Source organism: Uloborus diversus, chromosome 1, assembly GCF_026930045.1.
Source record: "Uloborus diversus isolate 005 chromosome 1, Udiv.v.3.1, whole genome shotgun sequence".
NCBI classification, from domain to species: domain Eukaryota; kingdom Metazoa; phylum Arthropoda; class Arachnida; order Araneae; family Uloboridae; genus Uloborus; species Uloborus diversus.
In genome coordinates, this window is record NC_072731.1 from 159,209,857 (window position 1) to 159,224,669 (window position 14,813).

At 35.2% G+C, this 14,813-nt stretch overlaps 1 protein-coding gene across 1 annotated transcript in view; it reads left to right on the forward strand.

The window, feature by feature from the left end:
• Positions 1–9,089, forward strand: part of LOC129222434 (dual specificity protein phosphatase 1-like) — a 44,000-nt gene extending 34,911 nt beyond the window's left edge. Inside the window, 1 exon segment of the mRNA XM_054856952.1 lies at positions 6,890–9,089. Coding sequence (XP_054712927.1) covers positions 6,890–7,353 — 464 coding nt within the window. The 3' untranslated portion in view covers positions 7,354–9,089.
• The last annotated feature ends 5,724 nt before the right edge of the window (positions 9,090–14,813 follow it).

The window sequence follows — 14,813 nt, forward strand, 5'->3', positions numbered from 1 at the left end:
TCTAAAGTCCAACAAAATTCTCGTCGGATCTTCCCCAAAAATGGTCTGCAGTTTTAAAATGTGATGACTAACCTTCTAAAGCGTAGTTTAAACGAAATATTCACTCTACGACGCATATAACTATGTTTCGAAGTATTTCGGTTCATGGATATTACTGCAAGATAAGTTTTTATTGCACTCAAAGTGAGAAATGCAATGCGTGCCTGAAAATAATTGCAGGAAACAAATGTAATACCGAAACTCCAATTTCTCTACTAATCGACTCATTATGTTTGCTAGAAAAAGTGTCACAAACACACAACTGTTGCAATCAATATCTGTTGCATCAAAATGTTGTTCTTGTAAATATTGTTCCAAAATTTAAAGGCTTAGATGTTGGTTTTTCAGATTAGTTATGTCCATTATTTGTCAAATTATTTATTTTGCTTATGTTTAGCACCTTGTCTGTTTCACTTACCAAGTGATTATAGTAAATTAAATTTCAGGGTGGAAAATCGTTGTACAAAGTATTTTATGTTACAAATTTTCCATCCTCCTAATGCAATAAGGTTTCATGAATCTAATGGCTTTCCATTATACTTCATAAAAAGGCTTTTGGTTTAGACAGTTGGAAATTGATTTCATGACTTTTGTTGCCTTGCTGAGCAGGCCCGTTGTTTCGAATTTTTGCAGGGAGAGGGCAGAACTTTAATACTTCATGCAGGTTTTATCGGAACACAACAAAAACCACACCCACTTATATGTATAAACAATTTTTCAAAGCCAGGAAGGGGGACAATTGCCCCTCTTAACCCCTTCCTAAAAACGGGTCTGTTGCTGAGATATTGCGCAAAGGGTTTGAAAAGAGTTGTATTTTTTAGCAGTTGAAATTTAAGATACTGTCAACTTCATTCCAATAAATTAATGAAAGTTAACTGTTGGCTGTTTTGATGTCTGAAATTTAGTCTTGTAAATGGTGTTCTAGAAAAAATAAGTAAACGTTGATAAAACAATTGAAAGCCACTAATTAATTTGTTTAACAGGAGAACCAGCTGTTGGTACAAAACGAAATGAAAACTATTACTCTTTTTAGACCAAGACAGTTGTGCAACCAGAATTTTACACTTAGGGAGAAGAGTCATAACAGTACTAGGCTTTGCCATAGTGCTTAAAGGTTTTGTGTCTGGAGGTTAACCCCTCTGGTTGAGCCCAGGGGCGGCAAATAGGGGGGTCAAGAGGCGGCGGTCGCACCCCCAAATTTTTTGAGCAGAATGACAGAAAATGGGTGTATTCAATTTATGTAAGTTGGAAATCAATGTTCATTAAAAAAATCTCGCTGATTCTCAGTAACTATTTGTTGAAACTCGACACATTCCCAGACTAGAAAAAGTGTTTTTCGTTATTTGGATGATGACTTAGAAATTCACGAAATATTTTTCGGCCTTTTCACGGCTAAATATTTCATACTTGTGTGCCCAGTGTAACGATGGTATGTCCAATATGAGAGGCTCGTGCAAAGTGGTGTGGCTGCATGGTTTTCTCAAGAAAATTCCTTGATATTTTACATTCACTTTTAGGCTCATTTTTTAAGTGTATATTTATTTAATGAGTGTTCATCGCTTTCTTTTGCTAGAAACACGTTTCAGCTGCTCAATGCATTATCTGCTTTCATTGAAACTTCTTAAAAATGCATGTGCTCATTGAACAAAAAAAACATATCAACAAATGCCTTTTATTGGGCTCTATAGTTATGCAATCTCGGAGTGACATAAGATGGTCTTCCAGAGTTAACACCATAAAAACCTTTCTCTAAAACTTCAAAGCAGTGATTTGACGACTCTGAGAATTATTGCAAAACGATTCTTTCAATGTGCCCTTCAGCATGTATGACTTCGTTTGAATTTTTATTCAATTTGTTTGTATTGAGGAAAGTGTTTTAAAAATGCTTTACTCTATCAAAACATCTTCAATCTGCTACCCTTAATTTTTGGACTATTCAAGCAACAGTTCAATCTACAATTGATGTGTGCGTTCATACTACCACAGTTCAATCTGCAATTAAAATTGAAAATAGATTTTACATAGATGTATATTTCAATCAATCGAGAAACTTTTTCAAAAAAATTCTTCCTTCGAGCCAATTTTAAAAAGGCGCTAAAAAAAAAAAAATTCCACATGATGATGTGAAATCAAACACTGATTTTTTAATATTTTGTATGAAGTAATAGATTGTTTTTCGAATAAAATTAACACAAGATTTGATGATAATTATTTTTCTGCATGGTTGACTCTATATTACCTGGATTGGATTTTTTGAAAACGAAAAATAAAATGTTTCAATTATGAGTAAAATTTTTAGCACTAGGCAAGAAAAATTAGAAGCAATATACCGACAGACCGGTTATCACATCCAGAGACTGCAGTTCCGTCCTTGTTATGGAATCTTCAGCCTGGAATAGTGAATAACAGAGCTGGTGGCAGATGACATCTCATTGAAGCTGAGAGCGCCGACGAGACTAGATTATTCAATGATGAAAAATTAAGCCTCTCACAATTTTTGAAGTTGCCGGTGTGATTTTGAAGAGCAAGACATAAAAGTGTTTTCATACGTAACTTTGTTACTTCAATTATTTTTTAACTATTCCAATCAGCTCAGCTGGTAGAGAAATACTTTTGTTAGGTTAGAAAATTATTTTCGAAGCACAATGGGCAAAAAAAAAAAAAACCTTTTCTATTTAGCTGTACTGGCAAAACAGCACGCCACTACGACACTAGGCTCTGATAGTAACACGATTCTCTGCTCTTCCGAATTCCAAAAATCATGCATTAAAACTTTTCCAAAAGGTATAAAACTTCAGTATCGAGATGTTTTGTATGATAACTTATTAGAAAATGAATCAAAATTTTAATTGCTTCTAAGCACTAATTTTTATTCATATTAAACCGATTTTATGACGACTTCCTGTTAGCTAATGTGTGTTTGTTACCGCACTGTGGTAATACATATTTAAGAAACTCGACCCCCCAAATGAAATGCTGAAATGCCGCCCCTGGTTGAGCCCCTGGGGGCAAGGTTTCATTTACAAGTGGACTATCTGTGTAAGATAGCTTTAAAAATTTTTTAGCTGTAACTGACGTGTAATAAATAACTACCCTTCTGCAAGAAAAACCAACCCTTTACTGATGAAATGTACAAAATCGGGTATGCATATTGTCACATTCGAGTAATCAAGAGCTTAGCAACCCTAGTACAATGTCAGTAGTAATGTTATTGATGGTAACTCCCACACCTGGGTTACAGATGGCAATCTCCAGTACATGAGAAATATCAAGTCCGGTATGAATTTTAGTCACATTTGAGTAATCAAGAATTATATTGCTCCAGTATAATACAAGTTTCTGATGGCACCCTCCCTCCTCCAAATTACAGATAGTGACCTCCCAGTTCGAGATGCTGGTGGAATGTATAAAATTCTGTTCGAATTTCAGTTGCATTCTGGTAGTCAAGAGAAATTAAATAAGCCCCAGTGCAATATTCTAATTTCGAATTTTGTCGTGCACGAAGGCAACATCGACACGTGCGACACGAAAGCGATCTCATTATTGCCCTTCAGCTTTTATAGAAGAGGGAAAAGGAATGGAACTCCTCTTCAATAGGTTTCGTGGAAAAAATACACAGTATCAGGCTCTTTTGTGCCTGCTCAGGCATTGTGAATATCTTCCTCTTTCTTCTCTTCGTAATCTTTCAAGATTCACTTTTCCCCCTTCGGCGTGAATTTCTTTTGAAAACAGCAGACTGCTCCGGGCGACTTCCAAGTTGTCACAAACAATTGATGAACGACGCGGCGTACTTACCCGTAGCCTCTTCTTACCACGCAAGTTTTTCCTCACCGCTGGTACGTCACTGGGATGTTGCACTAAAAGTGGGAATAAATGGGCTCGGTGTTGCTCCTCCCTTCCCCTCCTCATCCACAGTGAATCGGATGGGAGGATTGCTTTGCATCTCTCGCTTCCCAAAACTTGTTTTATTTGGCAAGAGATTTGGTGACGTCTTCCTCTGATGACCTTTGATTTTGAAGGAATATTATTTCTTAAAAAAAATGCTGGTCCTGAAGAATCTTTTGCGATAAACTATGAAATGTGAAGTGTAAGCTTTCAACACTTTTAGTAGATCTGTTTAGGAAGTTTCGTTATTGGTTTTTTCCCCAAGGGCGGATACAGAAATAGTTTTGGGGAGGGGCACCGAAGAGTAAAAAGTGCTCCCACCCTCCCCTTTACCAGTTTGTTGTAAAAAATTTCATTATTCATTTAAAAACTTATTAAAGCGCCCGTAACATCAATTAAATCTACTTTAAACATTTTTTTACTAATTTACTTCGAATGCGGGTGTAACTTGTAATATGTTTTTTTTTTTTTTGAACATTTTAAGCCAATAAGCTACTAAACCTTACATAATTTCTCCAAAATGGTTTAAATAATACACGATATTACTTAAAAACATTGTCATAATGAAATGATGAAAACAAGAGGTTATTAAAATAGAACAATAACTTTTTTTCGATTAAAGAAGAATTAATGGACGAACCGCGATATTATGTATTCATAATTCGAAATTGGCGATTTATGTTCAATGTATTCTTTCACAATGATCGCCGACCGCAATATTACTCATATAGCAAACCAAAGTGATTTTACTCAAATATGCTTTGTGTGTGGGTTCTTGGTTCAAAGTAATAGTTTGAAAACATTTACTTATTTTTATGGAAAAATAAATTAAAAAATAGTTAATGGTACAGTCAAATTATTTTTATCCTTTTAGGAGGGGCACGAGCCCCCTGTTCTTTCTAAAATCCGCTATTCACTGCGCTGCCACCTAGGATAGATTGGAAAATGGATTCCCTTAACATATGTAGATGCGCTCTTAGCTATAAATATTCTCATTTTTACTTTTTCAGTGTTCATTTGTACATATGTGAGGCATAGTTTTTGCAAGGAGAAACATTTTACTGGAACAACCTTTAAATAAAGACGCCCTAAGTAGTTATGAAAAAGATACAGGATGTACTATAAGCCCCGTACTGCGAAAATACTTGCATAGAAATCCATTAAATCGCCCGCTGTATTGAGCATTTTTAAATTTATCAGATGATCGTCGAAGTACCTTTAGGAGTGTGTTGTCTTCTTGCGCGAGGTTCTTATGTTATTAATTTTCGCCCAGGGGTGTTGGTGATCCGAAATAATTTTAGGCTGACAAGCACATTCTGAAGCTGAAAAATTATTTTAAAAAACTTTTTAAAGTCCAGTGACTTTTTTTCAGTGATTTCATGATTTTTGTATGCATATTTTAGGAGTTTTACGAAGGTGGAGCTTTCTCGTAGTTTCCGAAAATTTCACACTGTCTTCAAAAAATTTCACTTGTTCACTATCGCCACTATTTTCACCCTATTTATCATCATACGATTGTACGATTTCCCGATAAAAATTTAGAGTCATTAAGAGGAGTTGCAATGGCCGTCCTTCACGATTCTCACGTCGCTTGACATTTAAAAACCGGATCTTAAAATATATTTTACGATCCTTCAAATTTCCTCTTCCTTTTGGACCATAGTCCTTTCTTTTGACTTTCCTTTTTTTTACAACGCTTTTACGATCACTTGGTTCCGAGGAGAATAGTAAAAAAAAAAAAAAAAAGCAGTCGCCATTAGATCTCCTTTTAAAAAGAACCGTTTGTTAGAACGATGTTTATGACCTTCTAGCCGCTGCTGAAGTTTTTACGGTCCAAGGCCATTATTTCGTCGCTCTAAATAAAAGAAAAAAAAATAGATCAAGGTATAGCGTTAAAAAAAAATTGTGGGATGTTGCTTGTAAAAATAGCATCTTCGAAAGAGAGCCGTAGCGTAGTTGAACAAATGCAGTCTTTTTATAAACATTTCAAGCGTTTATTGACTTTTAGTTCTTCATTTTCATACTCCATTTCTTATTCTTGTCCCTTTGTAACTATTAAAAGAATGGTTTTGGAAGAATGTGCTTTTGTTTACATCTTATTCGGTTTACGAACTGCGTAAAACTGTGTCTGCTGCATTTCATTTTCAGGATTTAAAATAATTATATAACAAAAAAGAAACACTTGTTAACGGATTTATTTTTGTGTACAGTCATTCGATGATTCAATTTAATTCATCTTTGTTCATTAGATATTTTATGGAATTCTTTTATCAATCAGGTCGTCGCGCTCCTCTAGCCTTTCGATTATGTTCTGTTTGAATGAAAATAATTCCAAGCGTTCTAATTGACACACGAAATTGGTCTTCATCTGAAGCAGTTGTTTCGGGGTACCTTTAAACTGGCGCAAAATTCAAAAATTGTTTCAAGCAATTTTGTTTTAGAACTCGAACGGTTTGGAACTTTTTCAATTTTGAACCCTCTCACCCCCCCCCCCCCCTTCTCTCCGAAAGCATCATGTATACGCACATGCACGCTATGTTTTATTTGTTTAGGGCATTTAGTTCACGATTTTGCAAATTGCTAACAAAAAGTCGAGTATATATTCCGGAAAACAGAGCCCGTAAGAGGGAGGTTCCCCCCCCCCCCTCTTTAACGCAAGGGGAGGTTAATACAGTGGCTCTTATAAGCTAGAGCTTGAGATTTACTTTTTGGAGAGTTAGTGAAAAAAGGACTTGTTATTGACGCGGATTTGAGTCTGAATACTCGAGCAAGGTTCTATGAAAGTAACTCGATTGAACTTTATGCCAATCACCCTTCCCTATTACGCCAAAAATAAGTTAACATCGTCGATATCAAGCTTCAACCTATCCGAAACACACAACTTATGATCTGGTTCATATTAAAACTTGCAAAAGAACTTTTAAGCATCTTGTGTCCTGATTTTGGTTTTCTTTTTTTTTTCCAGATCAAGTCAAATCTCAGAATGGCAAAGTGCTGGTCCACTGCCAGGCTGGGATTAGCAGGTCTGCGACGATCTGCATTGCATACCTCATGGCAACGAGGCGCCTGCGTATGGAGGAGGCCTACAAATATGTGAAATCCCGCCGAAGGATAGTCTCTCCGAATTTCAGTTTTATGGGACAATTGCTGACTTTCGAGAACCAGATTTTTTCTTCCGGTTCCCGCTACCATTCCTCATCCCCCTGCTCCCCGCTGCTCGCAGTCGATGCTTCGACGCCCGATCCCGATTCGCTGACGCCGTCCCGAGGGGCTTCCAGTGTTTTCGATTTCGTGACTGTGCCCCACTCCATCAGTGACTCTGCTCTCGAAATTTCGACTGCCGCGTCACCTGGCGGGGAATTTGCCAGCATGCCCACTTCGTTATCCGAATCTGTGCAGAAACTGACTCTTCCTCCATGTGCGACGTAGCCGTCGGCAAACTTTTCAACTGCAATTTCATCTGGTCCAATTTGTATATAGAAACTTTGTTCATTTTTATATAGAAAATGTTTTATCGATGTTATTATTTTTTTCTGTACAATGTCTGCCAACTTCGGGAAGCTCGAAACTTCAGAAGCGGTTTACTCGTCAACTCGTCCTTCTTTATGAAGCATCGTGCAAAACTATGAAATTGAAAGAATGTAATAATTTTATTCTGAATCATAAACTGCCATTTTGGAACTTCTCTGAAAACTTACAAAACCAGTAAGAGAATATTCGTTCAATCTTCGATAGTTTTATTGTTGAGAGAGTCTAGAAATCTTTCATACCTTTTCAGTAGCTCGTTTTGGGGGTAAAAGTAAGGTAAAATGTGATTTTAAGTAAAGAATACGAAGTGTTGAATATTAGTTGTTCAAGTTCAAAATTTTTTTTATTGATAATTACATAACACTTGGTAAGAAATGGACACTTGAACTGCACAATAAGCAAAATTTACGAAGTTCTGAAGTAAAATGAAGAGTAGTTTCAAATCATTTCCCAATGGTTTAAATTTATAATTTGAATTCCTTCCAGACATTTAAAAGTTGCAACTAATTGTATGCTTCAGAATAAAAGTTATAATCGCAAAGATCAGGGATATGAATGAAGTTTTCAATTTCATTGCCGAAGTTGGCAGATATGGTCGTACACATATAATGTGGCAAATCAACTTATCTTGACTACGAGGCCTTGTTCTTGAAGATCTGGCCTTGTGATTTTGTAAAGACAAAAATAACTTATTTGCGAGTTAAAGAATAATTGTATACTATTAAGATTTTTATGAAACTTTCATATCAAAAAAATTATCAGGAGTTATGGATAGTTGCACCTAAATGTTTTAACTGCATCGTATCTAGTCTTAGCAGAAGCTAGTCAATACATCAGGAAGCCATGAAAGTTAACTCAGTCTGTCGGCAATAAAATTTATGTGCCTTCACAGTTAATGCAGAGAGCCTTAAAATTCCAAACAAATTAGTGTCAGTAGGATTCTGGTTGAAGTCACTTTGTAATGTTAGTGTATGTTTGATAACTATGTATAATAACATAACCTAATGTGCAGTGTTGAATGGAAGTTCCATATTCAAAGTTCTAAGTCACGTGACTTTGTAATTAGTGTGAGCAGGAGCGTCGTCATTTCCCAGTTTGGTGCATTTGACAATGCCCTGTCTGAATTACTCCAGCCCTATGTATTGGACGTTGAAATCGTTGTCTTTTTAGGAACGAGTCGAAAGAATTTCAAACAAAGTAAATTCTTTTATAAATCCAAACCTTCCAAAAGAGCGAGCTTCATATTGCTCAAAACTGTTGCATATGAATTCAGCATCCAAATACTTTTATTTGTCTCATAACACAAACAGCAATAGTTTTGTGGAGCTTCGTATTTTGTATTATTGAATATAAATATTTTATACAGATGTGTATTGTAATAAGAAAAACTTTTGGTGTTTTATATCATCACTCTATAAATTGCCAGGAATTTGTATTGAATTTGATACATTTTTCTATAAATTGCTTTTAAAGTCTGACTACGAAAAGATTCCATTCTGTACTTAATTTTCAGTTTCACTGGTATGAATGTTGCATGTGTTTGTCAGTATGTCTAGTCAATACTGAGAGTAGCCATTGCACTTGATTACCTTACCATCAAAAGGTCACAGTCTACTAATAAATGCTTTTTAATTTAAGTTGTACACCTGATTCTGTTTTCTTGACTCTTTTCACTTTGTTCAAACACTTTGCTTTAAACACAATGCTAAATTAAAAAAAAAAGATAATGCACTAAATATTGCTCCTCCCCCTGGTCCGAGTAACCAGTTTGGATAGGGGGGGGGGATCAAAAGAGGGAGTTTAAGGATTTATCCTTCTCTGAAATTTAGTATTTTCCTTTTTTGGCCACAAAAAGACTAAAATTAATCATTTCTACTTCCTTTTTTTTCAGTTCCGAATGAATAATTTTAATTTATGCAATTTCTTATTCATAAAAAGGATATAATTCTGTCTTAAATGTAGCAATGTACGCGTAATGATAATTATATGGTAAGTTAAATTTAAAAATATTGATAAGTTGGTTATAGTAACAAAATTAAAGAATATGCAACGAATCAAAGTAAAGATTCTTTTTTTTTTTTTTTTCAGTTCACAGTTCCGGTTTTCGTTCCGACTAAAATAACTATCTCCCCTCCCCACTCGGCTTGAGAGCCCTGAGAAAAAAGAACCATCTTTCTCGATTCGACTACCTCCCTTTATCACTTTATTGCTGAGACTTAAACAATTCAAAGCATAGTCATATTGAAGTTAAGAAACTAGAAGCTCTTGGTAAAGATTTGGAGACAGATTGCGTAACCACTGCATTAACATTGGGTACAAAGTTTAGATTTCTTAACATGGGGTTGTTTCAGCTTCGAGCTGCCTTTCCATCAAATTCCGAATGTGTTCTTTTGGCTGCCATTAATTGGAATACTTCATCATTCTGCTGGGTCCACTCCAGCCAAACTATAGGCCTTGTAACATAGGACATTGTCCTGCAGGAGGATGTAATTTCCAGTAGGAAAGACTGACGCCATGTACGGGTGCACCTCATCTGCCACGATGTTCAGATAGTTCACAGCCTTCATGGTATGTTCTACCACACCTAAGATTCCCAGAGTCTGCCAGAAAAAGTCCCCCAAACCATAATAACGCCACAACCACCAGCCTGTTTACGACCAACGGTATAAAACGGCGAACCCTGTACACGACCATCCATGTGATGAACGAGAAATCGCGATTCGTCGGACCAGGAAACTCTCTTAAAGTCATCAAAGGTCCAGTCCCGGTGTTCTCGGGCCCACTGTAGGTGCAGTTGGCGATGATGATTGGTTAACAGAGGCACACGAGTGGGACGTCTGCTGCTCAGCCCCATATCCATCAGTGTCCGCTTAACTGTGTGTTTGGAAACACTTTCACTCGCAACTGCATTGCATTGAGCTGACAGTTGATCAACTGTCTGCCTCCGATTTTGCTATACCAAGCGGCCTAGCCTCCGACGTCCCTAATCATTGCTCACATGTGGCCATCCAACACCTTAACGCCTACAGTTGGTTTCACCGTCCTTTTTCCACTTTGCATAAGTAGTAACAACGACAGATCGTGAACAATCTACCAGTCTCGCAAATTCTGAGATACTCGTTTCGAGTCTTCAGCCATCACAATCTGCCCTCTATCAAATTTGCTGAGATCGTTACCTTTTCCCATAATTCGCAAAAGAAAGTGCTCGAATGAAACCTGACCTTCTCCAGCCTCAGTTATATACTAACCCCAGTTCATGTGGTTTTCACGTCACCCAGATGAATTCTTTAAAAAAAAGTTAGGGGTGGTCATAATGTTTTGGCTCTTCAGTGTATATACAGGGTGTCCTGAAACAGACTGACTTGTTTTTCTAATTAGTCGAGGCGAAACCCCCTGCTTTTAATTTTAGGTTAGAGCTCTTGTTTCTAGTTTAATGTGTGGTGCATTTGCCCAATGTTAGACTGACTATATTGCATGTACTGGAGCTTAAACACTCGCTTTTAGTTCTTAGTTAAATTTTTTGGTCTTTTGACCATATTTATTGAATCCTCCACGGCTGATGAGCTCTGGATTCATACTTTGTCTTTTCCTATTAAATAGCTGTTTGCAATTTTCCCTTTTCTCATCATTTTTTATATAATTTGTTTAATTTTTGTATTTGGCTTGCATATTTTGTGTATATATATATAAATAATATGAATGACCATAAGTATTGGGACACATTCACAAAAAATCACATTTTTATGGATTTCTCGAGAAATAAAAGGCCAATTACTCTGTAATTTTTTTCACATTAAAAGTACGCTCCAGCTGCCATTTTCAAACAAACATTAAGTCTACTATTCATTTAGGAGACGAGCAAAAAATTGAAGAAAGAGAAAAAGGTTTTTGATCCTTTTTCATTGTAAATAGCTGGGAATAAGCTATAAATTTCAGAAATAAGTTATAAACCTTTCTAGAATTTTTATATTTTCGTGAAAGTATTTTTTATACCCACGAAGATATAAGCATTTCTTTCAAAAATGCATATATTTTTTAAAAAGGTTTTCGGCTTATATCACCCAGAGTTTTCCGTCAAACGTTACTAAACTTTCAGAATATTTGACTGCATATTAGAGAAACATAATAAAACATTTTGAAGTTAAAAATTTAATAAAATATGAGCGTTTAAAACAATTTTCTTCTGCGCATACGCGAAAGATAGCAATTTGTAACCTTCATAATCGGAAGCCCAGATATATCCTAAAACTCATTAAAAAAAAATTCCACCTTGATATGTTTAAAATGTAAAAAGTTATCATATTTTTAAAATATTTAGGTGGATTTTTTTTCCATCAGTTGTAAGATATATCTGAGCTTTGGATTATTAAAGTTATAAATTGCTATCTTTCCCGTATGCTCTGTGAAAAATTAATTGCTTTAAAAGTTCATATTTGAATACATGTTAAATATTTTAACTTCAAATTTTGTTAGTATGTTTCTCTAATATGTTGTCAAATATTCTGAAAGTTTTGTAATGTTTGACGTAAAACTCCGCGTGATATAAGCCGAAAACCTTCAAAAAAAATTTGCATTTTTGAAAGAAATGCTTATACTTACGCGGGTATAAGAGATATTTTCATGAAAATATAGAAATAAATTCTTGATAGTTTTTTAACTCATTTCTGAAATTTATAACTTATTCCCCAGCTATCAACAATGAAAAATGATCAAAAACTGACAATGAGCAATTGGTCTTTTATTTCTTGAGATAGCTGGAGTATGCATTTTATGTGAAAACAATTACGGAGCAATTGGTCTTTTATTTCTTGAGAAATCCGTAAAAATGTGAATTTTTACGGATTTCTCAATACTTTTAATAAGTCCCAATACTTTTGGTCATTTAGTGTATATATGAAAACTGCAAACTGTAAGAAGTTTCAAGAATAAGCCTAGATGGCGCCATCAAGCAGGATTCGGTTTGCTTGTCGCATGCGAAAATATAATTCTTGAGTTTTCAGATTTTCTTTCTTTATCATTATTAGTACAGTAAAATTAGACCAAACCCAAACATCCAAAAAAAAAAAAAAAGTGAAACCTGTTGCAAATTACTTCTTACCCTTCCAGCAAGAAGGGGTAAAAAGTCCCAGCACTTTGCGCGTCGGGTTTTGAGGGAAGGGGGGGAGGGACGAAATAATGCTCTATTTAAATAAAAATAATTTCTATTACTTAAAAAACAATTTAAAACCTCGCCGAAACCATTCTATAATAGTAAAATAATAAACTCTCACAGAAAAAAATTCTAATTAACAGGGGTGCACAGGCGGGGGGGGGGGGGGCGGTCATGGAGCAGCTTTGCGTCATTGGAATTTTTAAGGCAGTTTTTTCAAGGGGTATTTCTTTCTTTTTTGAGGACTTTTATTCTGGATGGATCTCCGTCACACTTAAGGGGTGCGCCATCGCTTTTTTTTTGGGGGGGGGGACCCTGAATTTACATTCTAAAATCAACTATTGCAGTGAAGTTCGCGAAAAAATTTCCCTGATTTAAAATTTTCCAAAGTACAAATTGCCACACAATGATATAGTAATGTCAGAATGATAATTCTAAAAGATCTAAGCAAGCTCAGTAACCAAATTATTTGTGACTGGAGTTATTAAACTGTTTTTAGAGCGCTGGAAAACAAAATTCCTGTGCAGCATAAAAAAAGTTCAAATTGACCAAAGTTTCCCTACATCAGAGATGGGCAGATTCGTATTCGTAAATCCGAATCCGAATTTGATTCACAGTACCTTAACGTGTCAATCCGAATACGAATACATTCGTATTCACAAGTGTGAATTCGAATAGATTCATATTTGCAAGTGTGAATCCGAATACGAAATTCGGATTCATACCTATGAATCCGTATCCGAATCTATTCAGATTCAGACCTATGAATCCAAATCATTTCTGATTCACATCTGTGAATACGAATCCATTTGGATTCACTGAAAAATTCAATTCAAAAACTCAATATAAATAAAGAAATGTCTGTCTGTACCTCGCTACAGGTCGAATTTTGGGTGCTAGTGAATGACGATATTGTTATGGGTCCAAAAATTCTAAAAGTGGAATTCTACCAAAGTAATGTAAATTGAAACTTTGATTTGTTTATATAATTTTACCACAGATATATATGTAAAAGCTAAAAACGAACAGTTACACAATCATAGGTTTAAAAACCATTTAATGACCGTTCTAAAAAAATAGTGAAAAGACCCGCGGATAGTTCGAATTGCGGATAAAACGACCGCCGATAATCGGGAGTTTACTGTATTTGTCATTAAATTGCTAATTAAATGGAATTTATTATAAAGCAGTTTAATTATTGATAACTGTCAATTATTATTTGTTATTGTAAAATACCAATACACTCCTATTTGTGATTCTGAGTATTTTTTAAAAAAATAAATGACCTCAGAATTTATGCATGAGTTACACGATTCATTTATTTTATTATTAGGAAAAGAATATGTAATGTGTTTTACCAACAATTGTGTTAATAATTCACATAAATTTACACCGAAAAAGTTTTAAATTTTTTAGTTAATTATAAATCAGGCTTTGTTTTCACTGTGTGTTGACATTAGAATCACACAGAGCTAGAACATTTAGACGCTCTTGACTAGTACTGCCGTGCTAAGCACAAAAGTCGTATCTGCAGCCGAGCTCAAAATAAGAAACTGCTTTTCAAAGTTTTACGAACATTTGATTAAAGTTCCACTTTTCCAGGACTTTTTTAAAAATATTTCTCATCCACAAATAATCCCAAAGCATTGCACGTAGGTAAAATAAGTTGCGAACCACGTCGTGACAATAACTCAGTTTTGATAAAATGTACAGATATGACTTTTGTGCTTATCACGACAGAGTACTGCTTCTTAAACTGGTCCTTACTCGTTAAATATTAAAATTGTCCTTTAAACTGCCGTCATAAATACTGAGAGAGTATAGCTAGCATAAAAAGCAGAAAATTTGAAACTGACGTAAAAATCGTAATTTTAGGCAATATTTTGTAATGTTGTAGGAAAGGGAGTTTGGGATGCCCTCCCGAAACTTTTTTAACATTGAAGTCACTATTAAACTGTCGTGATGTTCGGGAGTCAACAGCTTCATCCGGTATTTTTCTCAAAACTTAAGTTTTTAAAACGCACTTTTAGGTTACTTTTGAAGCCATGAGGTGAGAAGTGCTGAGTAATAATGCTCAGATTAGTATACGAAAGGAAAAAGGAATTTATTTTTAAGTTTGAAAAGGCATTATTTTTATCTATTTTTTAAGTTAAAAACTTGAAATGTGTGAAAAGATAACATTCAAGTCTCATGGAACCCCTGAGAGAGCTCC